Source organism: Schistosoma mansoni, chromosome 6 (assembly GCF_000237925.1).
Source record: "Schistosoma mansoni strain Puerto Rico chromosome 6, complete genome".
NCBI classification, from domain to species: Eukaryota; Metazoa; Platyhelminthes; class Trematoda; order Strigeidida; family Schistosomatidae; genus Schistosoma; species Schistosoma mansoni.
In genome coordinates, this window is record NC_031500.1 from 3889483 (window position 1) to 3911779 (window position 22297).

Below are 22297 nucleotides of genomic sequence, written 5' to 3' on the forward strand. Positions count from 1 at the left end.
TTTATCTACTTAACAATCCTTCTCGAGAAGCATCTCATTTGTTATTCAGTGTAAGTTATTGATTATGCCTGTCAAAATGGTGCATACTTGCTCCGTCAAAAACATATTATTTCTCAAAGTGAAAGGCATGAGCGAAAATTCATAGAGTTCAAACGGATTGTTTATAGCCGTCTCAGTAATGCCGTCTTCAGCCATACGAATCTGATTACACGATTCACCGATATCGGTTTTCAAGAAAGGGATTATGTTTTTTGAAGGGATTGTCAGGTAGAGGATGTTTGGCGAATGTTAACTATCTGAATTGGTGTCCGTATTAATTTGCCGATTATCATTTATTGGATGTCAGTCATTTCTGTCCTTTATAGGAACCATGTGCAAGAGGGATGCCTATTAGCTGTTCGATGGCCAATTATATCATGTATTCGAATTCATATTTGGCAAATCTTGGCTTTTTTAGAGCTTGGCTAGGCAATTTCGATAATGCAAGTGGTTCACGGTCGTAATATGGTGTGTAGTATTTCTGGTTACGCACACGGTAATTTTGATCGCGTTCAGTAGGGTTCGTAGTACTTGTTGAATATCGGTTGATAGTATGCATCTATTAAATGCTTTACAGTTACTAGGCACAACCCACAACCTTAAATGAGGTTTAACAAGCAGATAATTTATTACTTGCATCTTCTAACCTCCGCTCGCTCAGTTTGATGAATAGATTTGTAAAGTTTGATCGATAGACGAACCCATCAGTGGCAACATTAAACGCCTACTGACTTATTAACTCTCTTTGCCGCTGTGTGAATACGCCTTGTTCATTAACTGGTCACAGTTTGTAATGAAAGATATTAGGTTTTCTGGGTCATTATCCCTATCCTACAGTTACTTTTCAGTATTTTTTCGTCTCACTTTTCCCTGTTTAAAAGACTGTATTAACTGTCCTTTTGCATACTAATAGTTTTAGTTTGTGTTTTAGGAATAGATAAAGTTTGTCATGACAAAAAGATTACTGGTTCTGACCTTGGCCAAGCTGAGACTCTGAGCTCAACAGCCTGAGTATAGTCAAGAATTTCACCTATAGAAAGTTATTTCATGCAGATTATGCCGTTGTAAGGGGTCTACACTGAAGATCGGCATAGAAGCAGATGGAACAATGTAAATACAGTGAAGGAGTTTGCGTGAGCATATGTCGAGATAATCATATATCCGACCATATGTGGAGTTCACTTTTTCCTTTTCCACCTGTAAGCTGAAATGCGGTTCTGGAAGATGGCCATTATTATTCGTGGAAAGATCGCTTACTTCCTCACCAGTGACGACAAGAAAGCGGACTTTCGTCATCACATACGGTTATGTCAATCAGCTAAGATTATCATCGTGAGGGATGATTTTGAGTTCAGAAAACCTCAGGGTTCTCTACTGTTTCTGAAAGAATTATCATACTTATTATGATTTCAAGACTAACCCCCGCTATCTCCCTTTCGTGATCTTCAGATAAATATAACGGATGAGTCCATTACAAAGATCTTCAATGTCATCTTGTGACATTTGAGACTTTTCTTCGGTATAATAAACCTCAATGCTGGGGGTCTGATGATCGTCAGAACCCAAATTGCAGTTGCAGCCGGTATGTCCACAGTGTTATTATGGAATGGAACGAGGACCGTCAGCACCTGTTGGACAATTTTAGATAAGAAATGTTATACTGAGAAGCTCACGTCGAAAGCTCATTGACCGGTGGCCCACAGTGTGTGTAACGACATTTCTGTCGTTGAGTCGTGTTGCCATTTTACATTGTGAAAGAGGTGGTCTAACTTTCGTCGATCGATAGGGTCTCTTCGTTTAAGAATAGCCTAAATTTAAGGTTAGGAAGCATCACTAGTAAACATATTAGGTGCAGTGTACGTGTCAAAATTGAGCAGTCGTGTTTCCATTACTGGGAGGAAGTCTGCATGTAAGTCTGACACTCAATGCTCGCGAAAGTCTGGTCAGAGAGATTGAGATGAAATGTGGGAACATTTTCGTTTTAATCCCTAACAGGCTGTGTCTGTTCCATCATCACGATGCTGAAATATGGAGATTGAACAAAAAATTCGGCGATACAAAAGTATCAAAATATTGGGGATTTGAAATGATATTTATCATCGTGCTCGAAACCGAATTCGCCATAGATATTCAGGGTTTGATAAAGCGTTTGTACGTAACACGCAGAGTTCGAAATTATATTTGGCAGGGCATCGACGTATCAGGAAATAATTAATCCAAGCTGGTTAGTGGTTGTAGAAGATGTGTAGCACGGTGCACTACGGGTGATCTGGTGAGGATAAGTGATCGAACGCATTCAGCCAGGTGAAATCAGTAAAACTAGTGCGGTCAGCATGAAATGTGTAAGACTTACAGAGCTATTAATTTTGGGGACTTTTATACCGCCACAGCCCACTCGAATCCTAGTGGGGCAGTGGTGACCTTGAAGCTTGGCTAACCAGAAGTCTTAACCCAATGAGATTGCCGTTGGTAAACATTCTTCCTATAGACTGCTATATTTAGCAGCATCTGGTCGTCTTTCTCTAATATAAGGGGTCACGTGGTACAATATGACAAGGAAAAAATGTATAATGGAAATCTTGTTTCATTGTGTTCTTCGTCGGTTTCCTATCCCTTTCAGCTTTCCTAGAGCAAAGTAAAACGAAAGTTTAAATACAAGTAGAAATACAGTCATACTTGAGTGCGGATGAAAACGTGCGAAAAATATTCTGGTATATATGCATACATATAAATAGCATGAGGTGGTGTAAAAAGGTTTAGCACTAAAAAATTGTTTTTAATTTTTAAAAAGGAGATATGCACACATATATAAACACACTAGAAGAAACGATTAAAAGGAGAGAATGTAACCAAACGTCTGTGAATCACGGAAAATAGCAATATGAAACAAGAGATATACGATGTCCTGTCATATCCCGACGAGAATTGTGAATGGTGACTTTTGAGATCTATTTGTGGACCAATACGGTACACGTATTCTTACGGTATAATTAATAAGTAACTAAACTATGTATATTCATGTTCCTCCTATTATAGGCTTTGATAGAAGATCATATCTAACAATAATCAATATTCAACACAACATATATATTTGGTCAACGGTGAAGAGCACATATTAAGAATATTGGGTAACCATGAATTTACAAGTGATACTGATTGATTCGAAGCCATGAACAGACCGTGATGTGTATGACGTCACCAGAGTGATTGACCACACTCTCATACACAATATACATAAGACGTAATTACTAGTCGATGCTATGACAATCGGCATTGTTAACCGACGTTGAATAGATTGATCAATTGAGGAAGTGATAGCTACACGAATCAGTAGGTAAACCACAACTAGACTCATTTTGAAATTAGATGGTAAATGGTTACATTATTTATTCATAATTGAAGTATGACCTTCTATGAATCGATAAGCAAGATGATTGTTTTCACTTCATTTCTCTAAATATGAAGGCAGTGAACTATTGTAAAGTGAAAATTTCATTCACGTTTGTTCTCTCTCTGTCTGTCTGTGTGTGAATGGGTGTGTGTATGTAGGTGATTGTCAGTCACATAAACACATACACACAATTGGTGAGTGATATTGTTTATTTTAACTAAGATTCATATTACACTCATTCCACAATAGACTATACCATATTATATTGATTAATTAGGTGGAATGTAGTGTTAGACGATAACAACAACCCTGTATAATCAATGTTATTTCTACATTCATCTGAGGTCAACAGACAGAGATTACAAATCACACTGTCCGATAATGTACTCTATTGTTGTTTATTGAGAAATAATGTTGATGAGAAACGTGTAGTTGATTAGTAGAATTGAAATAGATAAGATATTTAGACGCAGATCATGTTGGTTATCTAGGTAGTGTGTTTAGGAAAGCGTGGTTAAGAACAGATTTATCGTCCCTACAAATACGTCAAAAATGGTTATTCGAACATCACGATTCTCATAAACGATATGTCGTTACTGTGGCTTTAGACTTTTCATTCCGATGAAGGTAGTTCTTAAGGGTGGTAGTGTGCTATAAAACAGATAACTACGGGAAGATTGGGACAGTAACTGTTCGTTAGTTAGAAGAGATATACGTACGATATATCTCCTTGGAGGGTTTGAGTAGTTCCTTGTTATATTAATGCAGGTAGGATGGGTAAGTCTATTGTTGTAAGTCCTACCCACTTCTCTAGTGCAGATTATATTGTAGGATGAACCATGACTTAATGAACCAAGATGTCCTCGTGTTGCAAGGGGGGATTTTGCGCTTCTATGTAAGATCCTTTTTCAAGGTTTTGTGTGTGAAAATCTTTCCACGTATACACTTATAATTAATTCCTCTTGATTCCTTCAGATGAACGTTCGGTTGATCTTTCGAGTCCATGTGAGATTGTATTATTTGCATTTAGATATAGATTTTGTTTTTCCTACCGCTTCACTGGATTCCCATGTCTTTCCTGAACCACATTTATGTTGTTTTAGTTGATACTTAGTCATGGTGGCAGCTATATTGATTCGCTGTCCCTTTCGATGAGGTTACTTGCTTTGACTGGAATTGTGTATTTTTGATAGTGAATTAAAGCACTCTCACATAATTGGAAGCACACTGCGTTATAACATAATTAGATATTCTCTTTCGGACGAATCAGTACGTGATCTATCCAAATAGGACAGAATAACATTTATTTGTTGCGATTGATTTGACCACTAATTGGAAAAGTATTGGTAGAATAACTGGCTGGTAATATTTGTTTGGAAGAGTTATTTACACAGTAACTTGTTTTACTTTCAACTGGGAAACGGTGAGTATCTAACCCAATCTAGACAGTAATTCTTCATTCTAAACTCAGTTTGCAGTCTACAGTTCTGAAAAAATATTTGTTATGTTATTTCAAGTATTCTTTCTGAAGATGTTCAGTTCTATCGTTTCTAACACCTAATTTAAATCAACTGAGGAAGTGATAACTAAACGAGTGCAAGTGCAGTTGGGAAATCTGATGGATAGACTGACAGATGATGGTAGAGAGCCAACATTTGCCTAACTCACTAAGTTTCGTACGTCTCGTTGAGAGTGTCGAGTAGTAAATTCAGGCAGTTGGTGAACCGTCCAAAATAGGGACAGTGTAAATATGAATTGTCACTTGTGATCTGACATCGGAATACTATGGTTGGAAACATTGGATGCAGCATGTGTTCTGATGACCACACCATTTATAAATGCCCACCATTTTCACCGTTTACGGTCAAAGACCGATGGCCTCACGCTAAGAGCAAAGGTATATGCTTTGTCTGTATTAGGCAAGGATATAATGCTAGTGACTTTGAACTGAAGAGGTGTTGTAACATTGTGTGATAAGCGAAGAAACATCATATAATGATTCATCAGTCAACAGCTCGAATGATAAACCTGGTATGGAGAGTTGTTGTGGATTTACCAAGTCTCTAAACAGTCAGCTGTGTTTGGGAATGATTCCATACAACTAAGATGTGGAAACACTGTTGTTGGCTACACTATTTTGGATGAGGGTTTTCACTCAACATTGATGAAGTCGGACTGCTTGGAATTGCTGGACTCGAAGAAATATCAAGTATCAGTCGTGAACCAGAAAGTGGGTGGTAACAGAACAACGAGCGTTAGGAATGCGCCTTAACAGGTGTGTTCCTAGACCGAATTGACCAGGTTAAGATCGAAGAACCTTTGGTTGTGGAAAGTATACCAGAACATAAGTAAACGAAGTCGGTAATGAACAGACCAATTAAGTGGCCGGATTTGGGTTGTGTGCCATTTGATACCTTAAACTCTGTAAAAGTTGTTCTGATGATTGGTTGCGACATGCCGGAAGCACATTGAGTGCCGGGCAGACGGTTTGGTGGAAGAAAGCACCAATGCTCAGTGAAAATGTCGCTGGGACGGAATGTTTTCCAACCTTCATCATATCTGGAATTTAGAAAGAGAGTTTTAAATGGTGCTTGGGAAGCCCAGCAGTCAGAACACCAGTGAGTGGAACCATTTTCATGGTTGTGCCTCACAATCTGGTTTCCAATGAAGTGGAGTTGTGAGGGATAATTGTCGACAAGATGAATATTGATAAGATGGAGGAGATACTGGTAATGGCAAATTGTAGAGTGAAATGAGTAACAGAAGTAATGGTGAAATGAATTGCTGAATTTGTGGTCTGTAGATGATGGTGGATGGGATTCTCATGTGTCAACTATGTTTGCCTTCGATCTTGAGTGGAATCCCATTAGAGTCAGTTCCAGTAATTGCTGTTTTGATTGTAGAGTTTGGGATTCAATTCATGAATGTTTAATGACACTGATGTGAATACACTTATTTTCTGAAGAACACTGAATCAGATTATATTGTGAAATGAATACAAAACTTCATTTCGATTAACAGGTTCGATAGGTACTTGTGGAAAACGCTTAAACGTTACTTGGTTGAAAGAGTAGTTTAGAGTGAATAATATATAGCCTATATATGATCTCATAACAATGATTCATTCATATGTTCACACACATACAAAGACCATTACAGGCTCAAATGATATGTTAAATCAATTCGTGGAAACACTCGGATGGAAAATTGTCTTCTCTTTGTGCATTAATGTGGTGTTTGAATGAACCAATAATTCCCTTGTATTGATGACTGTTTGATTTTGAACTCCAAATATAGTACATTCGTTCGTGTTAATCTAATACTTCTTGAGTAATTGCGTTGTTGCTGGGATTGCTAGTTCATAATATAATTCAAATACTTCAAATCATCACATTGGCGTCGCGATGGAGCCTGTTATGGAATGGTTGGAAGCACATTCAGATCTTAATACTTCTGAGGATTACATTGAGAGGTTTGAAATCTGAGCTATGACCAAGGAGGATGATGAGAATTCTTATTTTGTGGCCCATTTCCTTACATTCATCAGAAAAGAAGCATACAGCTTAATAAAGACTTTGGCATTTCTAGACAAGCTGGTTTCACTCCCTTATGCAACTCTCAAACAACTACCGCTGGACCATGTAAATTATACAAATTCCGAATGCGGTAAGGGAGAAAAATTCGATGAAAGAACTCGCCAGAACATCAGGAATCCCACTACTTTACTACGTCGTCCAAGTCCAATACATAATCAAGGTTATTGAGGGAACCATTCATTGATTAGTGAAACATTTCACGAAGATGAGCACATGTTTGGTAAATGCTTTGTCTGTGGCAAGTTTCATCTATGAATTCATGTGTATTTCGTAGTTCTAAATGCTTTAAATGTGGTAAAACTGGACACATTCAGTCAATGTGTAATACCATAATTCATTTCGCTGAAACTAATGCTAAAATTTGTGATTCTACTAAGGTGATTGTTTCTAATGATCACTTGTCTTTATCTAAGACTTATGATGGATCCCATCAAAAGGGCTTAGTTAAGATACAACAATACGCTAAGTTGCCAATAATACACCAAAAGAATTAACACTACAAATCTAAGCGTATGTCTATGAGTAACGCGAAAGATAACAAATTACTGTGTGAATATAAAATGGTATATTGAACAACAAAATGGTAACAGTTGTTATGGAATGAATGTCACTTGTAAGCTGCCCTCTGAGATGACAACCACAAATAAGTTCACTTGATTAACAAAGATTCCTCTGCACATGATGGTACCGACGGCAAATTGAAGATTAAATCCTGTATTATTATTTAATAATGATCCTGGCCGAAGCTTCAAAGTAGTGTGGGAAGGCCTAAAATGATGCTATAATCTTCAATCAAGGGCCGTGGCCAATAAAGCAGAAGAATGGACGGCGGAGAGAGCGTTCACATTTTAAGAACCGCGGTAGTGTAGTGTATGTTAGATATAACCAAACAAATATAAATGTTTCTTTACCATTGATACAGAGAAACAATAGATATTGAATATAAGTGTGGCTACATATAAAGTGTGACAAACAGGAAAATTATGTGATTTTTATTTGGTTGTTACAAAAAGTCCTCAACTATGCATGTTACAATAGACTTTTAGAAGCGGTATAGAGTCACATAGCAGTCCAGAGTTGAACGAAACCTAGAATCACTATAAGACAAAAGTTTCCGGCCAACCAACTTCCTATCAGATTTCTCATGCTATTGCACCAGATATGGTTTGTCATAATGATTCACATATTTCTGATGAAATTTCTTACAACTTTGAGAATGATATGATGAATGAGTCGAATCATGGTCAAAAACCAGATTCAGATTTGGTAGATGCTGATTTTTCTAATGATCCATTATTCTCTTGTAGTGACCTGTTTTTCCCGACAAGAACGCGGTCGGTATAATGGAAACAATTATTATTATAACCAATTGCACCAGTGATTGTTTTACTGTACTCGTTGTTGTCTAACAGTATCAAAATCACTTTTCGTTCGGTCGTCCACCGTGTTCGCTCGAACTTTCTTACGCTCTACCCTTATTGCCTGTACTTGTTGGCACGTCTCGGTATTCTTTCGATACCACGAGATCGTCAATAAATATACTTTATCTGGACTAATTACAGCCTTCTGGTTTGCGAGTAATCAAAGAGACCAAGACGTTTTTGGGCGCGTAATCTTATTGTAGTGGTGATCATAGTCAATCAAGACTCGAAGCCATCTACACTCTAATGAAACTCTTAGTCAATTTGAGGAAAATATTTCAAAAGAATTAAATCCTGATGTCATATCATACATTATTTATCCTCATAATGCATTTGCTTCTTGTAGGAAACTTATTGAATGCGAAGCACGAGTACTATGTGAGCTTGATTTTCATTACAATTCGGATAACTTCATATCAACTGTTGTTTATACTTATCATGAAGTCACTTCTAATGAATACTCTAGTCAATATGAGAAATATGTTTTAAATGAAGCCACATTATTCATAACTTGGGGATATGAAAATCCAACATTATTTCGTGGGGGAAAAAGTGTTGGAAAGTCTATGATGCCAATTCTAGATAACAGTGGTTTCACTACACAACCGACATGATGATTGTATACAATTGCAGGATTCAGTTGAGTTTGTTCCAACTTCGGTTGTTAATTCTAATACTAACGAGTACATTCTAGATAATACACAGTCTACATCCAATACACTGTCGGACAGACGTAAGATGATTTTAAGAACACGTACAATTCATTACAGACACTTACAGTCCAATTTAAGCTGTTGCGGATGTGGTGTTTGAATGAACCAGTGATTCCCTTGTATTGATAACTGTTTGATTTTGGATTCCAAATACAATACAGTCGTTTGTGCTAATCTTGTAACAGCTCAGGTTGGTTGGTTAAGAGTTGACCCCAAACAACCAAGCATATGCTAAAACAGTATTGTTCAAGTATTCATTCACTTCCTTACCTTTTGTAAGCGTTATATTCCCTACTATCTTATATGGAATGTTGAGAGCCTTTGTTTGTCTGAACAGATAATCCCACGCTCCACTGTGACTGCGCGAAGATCGAAATAAAGACCTATTCACTACTTCTCTGGTTTCTTCTATCAATAGCACGAGGGTTACCTTAAGGCACGAAAGTGGTGAGCCCTTTTTGAACACAATTTAACCTCATTTCTGTTATTAATCTTTTTTTTTTTTTACTTAATCGTAAAAGTAGACCGGATTATCCGTAAACTAAGTTGAGTATATAACTAGTTTATTCCGTATTATCTTAAGTTATTCGTGTTATAGTAACCATTTTTCGTGCTAACTTTATTGCTATATTTGTCACATACCTCATGTCAGACTCAATAGAAACCCATAATCTGGAGGATTTGTCACCAGTGGTGATAGACACTGTTATAACTACGAAATCCCGACTTCCAGAATTTGATCGTAGTGATCCTGAGTTGTGGTTTGCTCAACTAGAGCATTATTTCGCAAGACACAATATCAAATCTGAAGGGATTCGCTATAGAGACTTGTGTTCTATCCTTCCTCCTTCAGTTGCCAAAGAAGTCCGTGACTTGATTTTAGATCCACCATTACCACAACCATACACCATCTTAAGACGAGAGATAATAAACCGTTTATCATTATCAGATAGTCAAAGAATCCAAAGACTTTTTCAAGGTGAAACACTAGGTGATCGGTCGCCGTCACAGTTTTTGCGTCACCTCCAAGTGTTAATGGGTGATAACACGGTGGGTGAAGCAGTCCTAAAACAAGGATGGATACAAGCTCTCCCATGCTACGTCCAACACTGTTTGGATGCACAAGATCCTGAAACCTCATTATCTCATTTAGCGCGTATAGCCGATAGAATAATGGAGAGAGGTCCTCCAACTGGACCAGGCACAATAAATCACACACAAAAAGTAGAATCAGCAAAAGACCCCGTCATAGAAGGACTCATTGCGAGTGTTAAGAGTCTCACTGAGGCTGTCACCAGAATGCAAATGGGTCATAGAAACAGGAGCAGGTCACCACAACGACCACGATCCAAGTCACAAAACAGGTCACAAATGTCCAGACAACCTGGGCAGTTTTGTTGGTACCACTGGAAGTTTGGTGTCAACTCAACCAAGTGCATGCAACCATGTGCCTGGCCTAAGCATAATTCTAAGACAGCGGGAAACGAGTAACCCCTCCCCAGGTCGCGACGACTGAGGAGGGGCGCCAAAACAGTCGCTTGTTTTATGTTAGAGACAGAAACTCTGGCTTGAATTTCTTGGTGGATACTGGCGCTGCTCTTAGCATCATCCCTCAAAATAAAACTGAGATTAGTCGAGAAACATCATCAATTACACTTCAAGCTGCAAATAAAACTAAAATTGCGACATTTGGGCAGAAAAACTTAACCCTAGATTTGGGGTTCAGGAGGCAATTCCCTTGGGTTTTCACGGTAGCCGACTTAGATCTGGCAATACTAGGGATGGACTTTCTAGAGAGATACGAATTTCTAGTTGACACCAAGAAACGGCGATTAACACTAAAAGAAACTTCGTATTACACAAAAGGCAAAGAAAGTCACATCAGCTCTCTTAACTTGATTCAAACTCCTCCAGTAACAACAGCGAAATTCCAAGATATACTCGCGGAATTTCCAAACTTAACTAAACCAAACCCACAGCCTTCTAAAGACAAACTAAAAGTAAGTCACACTATCAAAACCGAAGGTGCACCGGTTTTTGCAAAACCCAGGAGACTAGCACCAGATAAGCTCAAAATCGCTAGGGCCGAGTTTGATTATATGCTACAACTGGGTATTATCCGTCCCTCTGATAGTCAATGGGCATCCCCTTTGCATATGGTCCCAAAGAAAAATGAAGGTGACTGGCGACCGTGCGGGGATTACAGAGCCCTCAACCGTCAAACCGTACCAGATAGGTACCCAATACCGCATATCCAAGATTTCACAAACGGTTTACAGGGTATGAACATATTCACTAAAGTTGACTTAGTCAGGGCATATCACAATATCCCAGTGGCTGATGAAGATATCCCCAAGACAGCTATTACAACACCCTTTGGCTTATTCGAGTTTATACGCATGCCATTCGGCCTGAGAAATGCGGCACAGACATTTCAAAGATTCATAGACAATCTACTTCGAGATATGCCATTTGCGCAGGGGTATATAGACGACTTGTTAATTGCCAGCCCCGATTTGCAATCACACGAACAGCATGTAAAAACAGTGTTAAAAAGACTGGATGAACATGGAATAAACATACATCAAAGTAAGTGTGTTTTCGGTGTTCAAACTTTAGAATTTCTCGGTCACACAATAAGCCCAGAAGGGATTAAACCGATCAAAAAAGTAGACACCATTAAACAATACCCCATACCTAGTTCTCTAACACAACTGAGAAGTTTTCTAGGTCTAATTAACATATAGGCACGAAAATCTAATACTTCTTGAATAGATTGCGTTATTTCTGAGATTACTAGTTCATACTGCAATTCGAATATTCTTGAACATCACGATTAAATATTTACTTAAATTTCAGGTTCAGTAATCACTATTCTAATTACAAGTGTGGATCATATTCGATCAGAAGTGATCAGAGTTTCACAGTTTACATTTCATGACAAGTGTAGTCTTTCTCATGTCATGATAACTGACAAGATCAGTTTGATTTATACCTGATCGAAAAGAAATTCAATTCCACTCTGAATCTCGATATCTACTCACAGTCAGGAGTGTCGTATGACGGTCAAATAGAATTGATGTTCCCGATTGTCAGAAGTAACAATTTTATGTGAACACGTGGATGGAACAGTCTGACAGAATTTCTTTCAAAGAATAAAATTCAAATGTGAAAATGCTCAATTCGACATCCAATCAAAACAGTTTATGCTACACTGACTTTAACAAATCATATTACAAGTAAGCACCATTGACGACAACGTAACAAATCACTACTGTGAAAATAATCTATGTTCATTGACACATTGGCACACACTTTCAACACAGATTAACCAATCACATAAAATCAAGTATTCTGTTTCATACACACAACATGTTCATCGAAAGGGGTCAGGAATCACAATAACGATGGCCTATAATCAGTAGTCAAAACAATATTGAGTAACTATGAATTCATAAACCCGAATCATTGGTTAACAATGAATAAACGCGTTTATCAAATTTCACCTTCTCAATGGTCATTTGGAATCATTGGAGGAGAAGGAAACAAGCAAACAATTACAAAATCTATATAAACCTACCAAGCAATGGCCACATTGTGTTGAGTGAAACTGTTCACCAAATCGGTGTATCATACAAATTTCCATTCGATTGAATGAGATGAGATAACTGTGTTTTATTCATTTCAACCATTTGAGATATACATTTTCGACTAGTCTATCGCCAGATATCAATCTATCTGATCGTCGTTTGACCTTACAAATTCTTCAACGCTGAAGACATTTGTAAACATCCTGATGTGGAGAATGAAGAAAGCGTATTTCTCGAAGGTGATACATATCGATATGAGAGTGATCAGTCAGATGTTATTACACATATCCACTCCCATTATTACCACTACTCACAGATCATTCGCATTAATCAGTCATACCCGATTTGTATTGGGAGTTTGAATAAGACTCATTCGTCTCATGTGACTTGGATACATGTTCCAACAGAGTCATTCATGCAAATGTGTGCATCATTTTAGGTTATTGGTGCAACAATCCAGTTGAAAAAAATACTATGCTGATGTCACTAGATTGGAGATTCGTGATGACGGTAAGTGAATGCATTTCTTTGAACTACAGTGTTTATTGAATATTCTTATTTAACACATTTGATTCTCCAACTCAATGTCACTTTCATTTATTCAGTGAATCATCTCTATGCCTTATCTGACATTCAAATCATCTATTGATGTCTTTCCATATTCAACGTGTCTATAGTTTGATATCCCTCAGTAAACTAATGACAGTTTATCCAATTCATTTCAATCTACACTTCATTTCACAATCATTCACTCACTCACTCATTCATCCATTCATCCATTCACTGATTCATTGACTGCAGAATATCAATGAAATTGTATGTTTCCATTCAATTAATATAGGTATGACGCAAATATATGGAGAAGACTAACACGGATGTATGGACGATCTTATTCCAGTCAATTCTAATTCTGAATTTCACGTTTCCCATCACAGTGAGTTCTTCCATTATTCAGTAAGATTTTACTTTGTTCCATCCTCACATTCATTCTGCATAAATGGATCAGTATTTCATTTGATTATTACGCGGCAACTGACCACCGAAACATGCTGATTGATTTGTTTGTATGATTTGGTTTGAGAATATGTGTTCAGAACACGTTTTGATTACTGTGAGATGAAAATGTAGAGTGAGACAAGCATCCACTTCAAAGTAAACACGAATTGATTGAGTGAAAATAATCAACCACATGATGATATAATTGATCAAGTCAACAGTACATAGTTTCCAGTCAATCAATCAATCAGTCGGTCGGTTAGTCGTTCAGCAGTCAATGAGCAAGTCAGTCTATTCACACTGCAATAGAGGAGATATTTCACCAACACGATACTTGTTGGTAGATTCAATGAATCAGACTGATCACAAGGTCAAGAACATGTGAATCTGTGTGAGCATTCAATTTGTATCATTGGAACTTATGAACTGTTACATTATACTTGATGTCCTCCAACACTTGCCTTGAGCTTTCTTCGAGGAAGTTTGTCTTTTGGTCAAGTGATATCTAACGCTTTCTATATTTTAACAGTTGAATTCATGAGTCGATCTGATATTGAGGCTGGTCATTAGTTAACATTAATGTCGATCAGTCATCAGAATCGTTGACAGTGGAGTAACATTTCGGCATAATAATTACTCCAATTGAGAGAACACAGTTCCGTTGGAGCGATAGAATTTCCGAAAATGATTTTGTATGAATATTGTCAGAAAGATACTAAACATCTCTCAGTCAATCTTAAGCTCCTAGCGTGGTGTGTTACTGATGTGGACAGATATACATAATATATATCATCAAATGAAATGCCTGGAGGCAGAAGGCTAAGAAGATTGAAGAAAAGAGAGCGAAAACAGAGAATGATTGGTTTGGAAACGAAGGAACAATGAAATGTGAAACGATTGATTGACATTTACAATTGAAGTATTTACTGTGTGTTTTTTAGATTCTAGTAAGACATTCTATAATTTTGTGTTTAATCATATTCGATTGTCCACACTTGTGTTCTCCTTCACTACACTAGAACAAACGTTAATGAAATAAATTTCTATTCTCACTTGATTGCATTCAGACGTTCATCATAACGAGAAAACACTGACAACCGTTGAAACTCCCTCATAATGATGATTACTCATTTTATTGTGTCGGTTTAACTGAAATCTCCAAGGGAACATGATAACTGTTGTGCATAGTCATTCTGTGTTAAAACGTATGTTTATTGAATGAGATAGATATCCATTGAATTTTATTTTCATTGTTTCAGAGAAATCAATCTCTGTTAGGTGGTCTGTTCAGCTAGACGTTGGTGCTGCACGTAAGTAAACATGAAATAATTGTTTAATCATATATGATATGTTAACGCATATACCTTCATTGATCGTAATCACTGACACTTTCCCTGTTCACTTCATGTCATTCAATTGTACCTAGAAATTGACAAAAGTTCGATGTTATTGTTCTGGAGAATGTAGTGGGGGAGAATCATTCGTGAAATCCTCTCATCGTTTGAACATTACTTCAATGATGAGATGCTTCTGATATAGGTGGTTGTATGTTGACAGCTCTCTTTTACAACACTCAGTTATCACGTTGTAGTCAGATGATCAGGTGTTGTTGAATGATGAATCTAAGTTTGAAGATAATCAATCATTCAGTGGATGTATTCAGATATGATACAGCGTTTGATGATTGAATGTGAAAAAGTACACTGAATATTTGTTCGAGTGTTAAATGATCATAGGTAGATGTTATAACTTTTGACCGAGTGGATGCCCTGTTAACGTATAACGCGATAAGACCGCCAATTAGAGTTCAGCGATTTATCGATTGGAACAGTGACACACGGAAACCGTACGAGCAGTCTAAAGTACTCATAGGTCCGGCTTCTGACTAGCCAAACCAGTTGTATCCAGAACAGACTCTTCGGTATGAATCATTTATTTCAAGCATAATCGGTTTATATACCAGACAATTTGTATCATGAAATGAGAAATAATGTGCAACGAGTTGAGCATATTTTCTCAAGATGCTGCACCGATATCTAAGTAAATCAGAAATAACTCAGAAATGGAACATCATTCCATTTCATTGACTGGTTGAACATTCATTCCAGTTGATCACAACCGAATCTAATAATGATGTGTTGTCTTGGAATACTGTAGTGATATGATGGGATTGAACGGGACAATGGAATTTCGACTGATTGTGATTTCGGCTGAATAGTACTTCCGTTTTCAATTCAATGTGGTGAATACTCAGTGTAATATTTGTTTTATTCTCCTATGTGATAATGTTATATTCGGTGTGACCATTTCTGTGAGTGTGATGTTTGTCCATGATAAGTAATGGTTGGATTGAATGAACATGAACTATGCTCGAGATGACACACAGTATGTGATTTATGATAATTCCGTGTATTTTGCATATTTGTGTCTACAGGGTCAATTTGCCAGTTTCCATTTTCCAATGTGACAGTCTGATTCCAGTTAGAACTCAGTTGTCAGTTCAACCTGCACATCAAATCCTGTTTTTCTATTGAATCATAAATACACTTCTGCTTTTCAGATCAAGTCGCTGTTACAACGAACGACCAGGTTACTATTGTGAGAGCATGTGAATTTGAATTGAGGAAGTGAAATCAATACTTCAGATTGATGAACATTTCTTCATTCAATCTCATTCAATGCTCAACGGAAGGAACACATGCTCAAACAATCACATCCATAATCGCACTCAACAATTATAGATAGATTTATTGAGGTAACTGATACGTTTCCTACTGCAGTCAGGAAGATTTTTGTGGGACAAATGTATCAAATGAATCAATTTCTGCTCAACTTTGTGATGATGATGTTGATGATATTTGAGATTCATTAGTTGCTAATGAAGTCCTTAGTGAATTGAAGAAAGATATTTCATGTGAAGTAAATTGTGGTGAAATACGTGATGTTGCTCGTTTTCACAATGCTTATGATTGCAGAACAAACCTTGGTCAATATGAAGCACAAGTTCTCAATCTGTTCAAATCTAACGATAGTTCTGATGGTTCCAATTCAAACTTTATTTATACTCACAATCCATCTACTGCTAATCAATGTGAGAAACATGTTTCAAACGAGTCGCATCCTGATCACATTTCACATGTTATTGTAGCAGATGTTTGGTGCTGTCATGCATTATATATGTCACATAGATACTCCTCTGAATGCTCGAATGAATGAACTGACGTAACAAGTATGGAATGCATTCTGGAATCTGGAATGTTCAGGATTGACAACGTTCACATAGTGGGAAAATTCAAAATTAGTCACCAAGTAGAATAGATCGAAATTTGATTTGAGGCTCGATGTCTGACATGATAGAAATGACGGTTTATTTTACATGAAGGCGACTGAATCAGACAGCGTCTGACACCGTCACCACGAATCTCCAATCTAGTGACATCAGCATAGTATTTTTTCAACTGGATTGTTGCACCAATAACCTAAAATGATGCACACATTTGCATGATTGACTCTGTTGGAACATGTATCCAAGTCACATGAGACGAATGAGTCTTATTCAAACTCCCAATACAAATCGGGTATGACTGATTAATGCGAATGATCTGTGAGTAGTGGTAATAATGGGAGTGGATATGTGTATTAACATCTGACTGATCACTCTCATATCGATATGTATCATTTTCGAGAAATACGCTTTCTTCATTCTCCACATCAGGATGTTTACAAATGTCTTCAGCGTTGAAGAATTTGTAAGGTCAAACGACGATCAGATAGATTGATATCTGGCGATAGACTAGTCGAAAATGTATATCTCAAATGGTTGAAATGAATAAAACACAGTTATCTCATCTCATTCAATCGAATGGAAATTTGTATGATACATTTATTTGATGTATAGTGTTACTAGATACTCACCTTTTAAGGAAAGAGGCGCACACTGTCAGAGGAGGGTCTACGTTTGTTATTTTTAAATGTCATATTGATCATTTGTGAAGATCCTGCTAGTGGATTTGTTGTCACTTGGTGTATTTGTATTGACGTGCTGACTTCCATTGATTGTCGTTCATTTTCCATGATAACTCTTGCCACACATTGTCCTGATCAAACTCATAACAATCCACACTGGTTCACTTCAACTCACATGAAATATTCCACGCTACAAGTGAATTCCAATACTTGAACAGCTACTGTATCCCATATGTGTGAAATACCAAACACTAACATTCACATTACTATACACAGTCTGTAGTCGTCAACATTTTCACCATTGAATTATTATGCGAAATTCTACTATGAACATCTGAACAATTGATGTCCAACAATCAATGATTCGTATTACTTCATTATTCAAATCAACAATGTTCTGTTGGTTTGTCTATTTCGGTACACAATAGGACTACACTATTGATAAACTGTTGATTTCCAGCAATGTCGCACCTCATTCGATTTGTGTAATTAACTCCACCACCGATTCTCAGTTTACATATTCATCTCCCTCTCAATCCACATTCACTTGTCAACAGAATTATATTCACAACATCTCTATCACTGCATGTTCACATGACCGTTTCTTCACTATGATTAACGTTACTTTTAATACCATTCGTATTTGCATTATTATTGCTATTATCATTATTATGACTATGATTTGTCCCACAACAGTTGAACAAGATTATCTTTTTTGTAACACAACATTGTGTAATTTATTAGGATGCTCTATACTTCGATCTTTGTAACACAATCATTATGAACTTGTCATTGTAGAGTATTATGATGAAGTTATCGAGAAGATTTTCTACTACTACAATATTCTTTGCTTTTGTCAATATGATATGGGGATCTGTAGTCAGTTGAGTTTGTGTAAATGTGAGTTGACGGATAAATGACTTAGATTGCTGTTGTAGACCATCAACGTTGATGATCTATGTCGAATGATTGGAGGCCTACTCGAGTAAGACGGGAACAGTGTAACAAACAAGCTTACTTCGAAGTCACACCTCACGGCCAGCATCTTACGTGGATTGCCCCATCGACGTATCAAGGGACCATCGATGCTCTGAAGACTGTACAACACAAAGGACGTTATTACAGGAATGTATTACTTAAAGTAGATACAAGCGAAAGTAGAACCACTGCCGCATGGGCCAGTCCATGACGTATGATTAACTGATGCTCGTTAATTGTCCTTGACCTTTACGAGGATCGATGGTCAGTTCGATATTTAGTGAACCAACTGCCGGATGATTTGGCTAGGGTTCAGTGACATTTCACTGGTCCTACACTGTAAATGAACTTAGGTTAAAAAGCATTCTCCGGAAGTGTTCGTCGAAACATCTATTATCTCGATGAACAAACAGTGTTTGTTTCGCCTAAACACAACATGTGCTACTTACGTTCTCTGAACACTGTTTAGATTGAGGAGTGTAATTTGACGATTCAGTGATCATTAGGTGGTAGATTGTTACACATAATCAACGTATTGATTTGAATTCTACTAATCAACTACACTTTTCTCAATAAACAACAATAGAGTGCATTACAATAGAGTGCATTATCTGATAGTGTGATTTGGAATATGTGTCAGTTGACCTCAGATGAATGTAGAAATAACAATGATTATACGGTGTGGTTGTTGTTGTTATCGTCTTCTATCATCACATTCCACCTAATCAATCAATATAATATGGTATAGTCTATTGTGGAATGAGTGTAATATGAATCTTGGTTACAATGAACAATGTCACTAACCAATTGTGTGTGTGTGTTTACGTGACTGACAATCACCAACATAAACACACCCATACACACAGAAACAGAGAGCGAGAACAAACATGATTGAATTTTTCACTTTACAATAGTTCACTACCTTCATATTTAGAGAAATGAAGTGAAAACCATCATCTCGCATATCGATTCATAGAAGGTCTTACTTCAACTATGAATAAACAATGTCACCATTTACCATCTAATTTCAAAATGAGTTTAGTTGTGGTTTACTTACAGATTCATGTAGTTATCACTTCCTCAATTGATCAATGTGTGCAACGTTGGTTAATAATGTCGATCGTTTTAGACTCGACTACTAATTACATAATACACATTGTCTTTGAGAGTGTGGTCAATCATCTTGACCACATAATTCACATCACGATCTAGATATTTCTGATGAGTTGAAATTGTGTGAGTGTGAGTCCACAGAAAAGTGTTTGAAATTGGTGAATTGATGTCGTTCCAACTGGGAATTGACACCGACATAAGGTTACATAAGGGGGAATAATTTCGGTAGGTGAAGATTGTGTTCAAGATAAACATATGAGAAATCCACTACCTCATTCCAATGTGCCATTTGTTGAACAGTTATTTTCATAAGTCGTTATCATTGTTCGAATGACGCTGTCTGTAAAATGAGTTCAAGGAAGAATGGATTGACAAACTTAAACTTATGCAGACTGAAGTGGAGGTGAAGTGCTTTACTGTACACTGACATGTTCACTTATTCTTCGTTATCTCATTTCATATATCTGAGAATGTCGTCCCAATTACTTGAGTGAATTGATCGAATCAATACTGAGGAATTCAAACAACCATATGTAACCTGTCCATTTATCACACAATCAATATAAATACGATTATTATGGTTAAATAGACACTTTGTCACACGTCGTTTCTGTTTCACTGGGCAGTAACGGTAATTGCTAAGGTATTGGCCTATACAATAAATCCCCTTAGGTAAATGCTCCGATCCCCCCAACTCGGTTAAAACACTGGACATTCGCTTTCCATCCTCCTAATTCCTAATTAACACAGCTGTGCGAAGATAGTGCTTAAGACTAATCTGACAGTTTCTAATATACATGTGGTCATATGATAGCATTTTGAGAGAGGGAGAGTGGACTACGAACACCCTTAGCAATAGCAGTCCATTCAAGGGCGATCAGACGACTATCACATCATAACATTATGTTCCCCATGATGCAGTGATAACTACAGTCTCATAATCCTCAATATGCAATTTAGGCGATGTTAGTAATTCTATCCTCTTAATTTCTCAAACAATACAGCTGCGCGAATGTAGTGATTACGATTACCCTGACAGTTGCTATTTTGAAAGTGAGCGGAGTATCCACACCTTCAGCAATAGAAGTACATTTCAAGGCTATTGCATACATTACTAAAGTAAAATATTTATTGATTTTCCGTTAGTTCAATATTTGATTAATGCAGTTGATCAGTGTTTGTTGGGATATATAGGCATCTTGAAGAGATTGAACCATCAAAGTGTTATGTCAAGAGTTTCTAGCATATTTAGCGTATTTGAGATTTTGAAGCCAGTACCTCTGCTGTCAAACGACCAACGTATTATCCACCGACTTGTTTTGACTCACTATCTGATAAGTTGAGACCTGTCAAATGTACACGATCAATCCTTCTTTCGAGAATATTCGTTGTCTCATTTTTCTCTATGAACACTCTCAATATTGTGAAACATAACCTTAAACTGTTGGATGAGATTTCATTGTAAGATTAGACGAATGAATAATGCTGACTAGTCATTTGATATGCAACTATACAGTTAGATGAAATCTCTGACTTTATGCTCTTCTGAACACAGATCAACGTGGCATTCTGTACACTTTAGAAGTATTCTGATTAACCAATTACATCAGGTGATGTAATTCGATTTGTATAAGGTGATGACATTTTATTCAGTATGAGTAATCAAACACCATCTAACATACCTGATGTCGGTCACTAGACTGGGTCTTTTGAAAAGTTTCAAAATCTAAACCGCCTTTCTTTCCATATTCTCGTTTCAGTTGGAATAAACGGATTTGAATATTCTCAAGTGTTCTAAGTTAAACTGATTATTTGCTTGTGTTGAATGAGAGGGATGATGATGATGATTCTGATATGTAGGATAACGGTACACTGTTGAATGCTTAACAATCTCTGTTTCATCTTGACAGTTGAATTCATGATGACTAATGGATGTTCTGATGGTTCCAATTCAGATTGACATATATATTTAATAAATTGAAATGTATTTTCACTTGAAATCACGAGTCAATTGAACTAGTTCTTTCCAGTTCTTGTTCATTCTTCTCATGTCTGTCTCTATTTCTCGGCGTAATGTGTTCTTTCGTCTTCCTCTTCTCCTTCGACCTTCAGGATTCCATGTGAGGGCTTGTCTTGTGACACAATTGGGTGATTTCCTCAAAGTGTGCCCAATCCACTTCCAGCGCTTCTTCCTGATTTCTTCCTCCGCTGGAATCTGGTTTGTTGTCTCCCACAGTAACTTGTTGCTGATAGTGTCTGGCCATCGGATCCGAAGTATCTTGCGTAGACAGCTGTTAATAAACACTTGTATCTTCTGGATGATGGCTTTCGTAGTTCTCCACGTCTCTGCCCCATACAGAAGAACTGTCTTGACATTTGTATTGAAAATCTAACCTTGGTGTTGGTTGACAATTGTTTTGAGCTCCAAATGTTTTTCAGCTGTAGGGATGCTGCTCTTGCTTTGCCGATCCTCGCCCTCACATCTGCATCTGAT

At 37.1% G+C, this 22297-nt stretch overlaps 1 protein-coding gene across 1 annotated transcript; it reads left to right on the forward strand.

The window, feature by feature from the left end:
* Positions 1-9805: 9805 nt before the first annotated feature.
* Smp_190710 (hypothetical protein) lies at positions 9806-10651 on the forward strand (the record flags this gene model as incomplete). The annotated part of the gene is made up of 1 exon (XM_018797992.1): positions 9806-10651. The coding sequence occupies one exon, from the start codon at positions 9806-9808 to the stop codon at positions 10649-10651; it is 846 nt and encodes a 281-aa protein (XP_018652978.1).
* Between the last annotated feature and the right edge of the window lie 11646 nt (positions 10652-22297).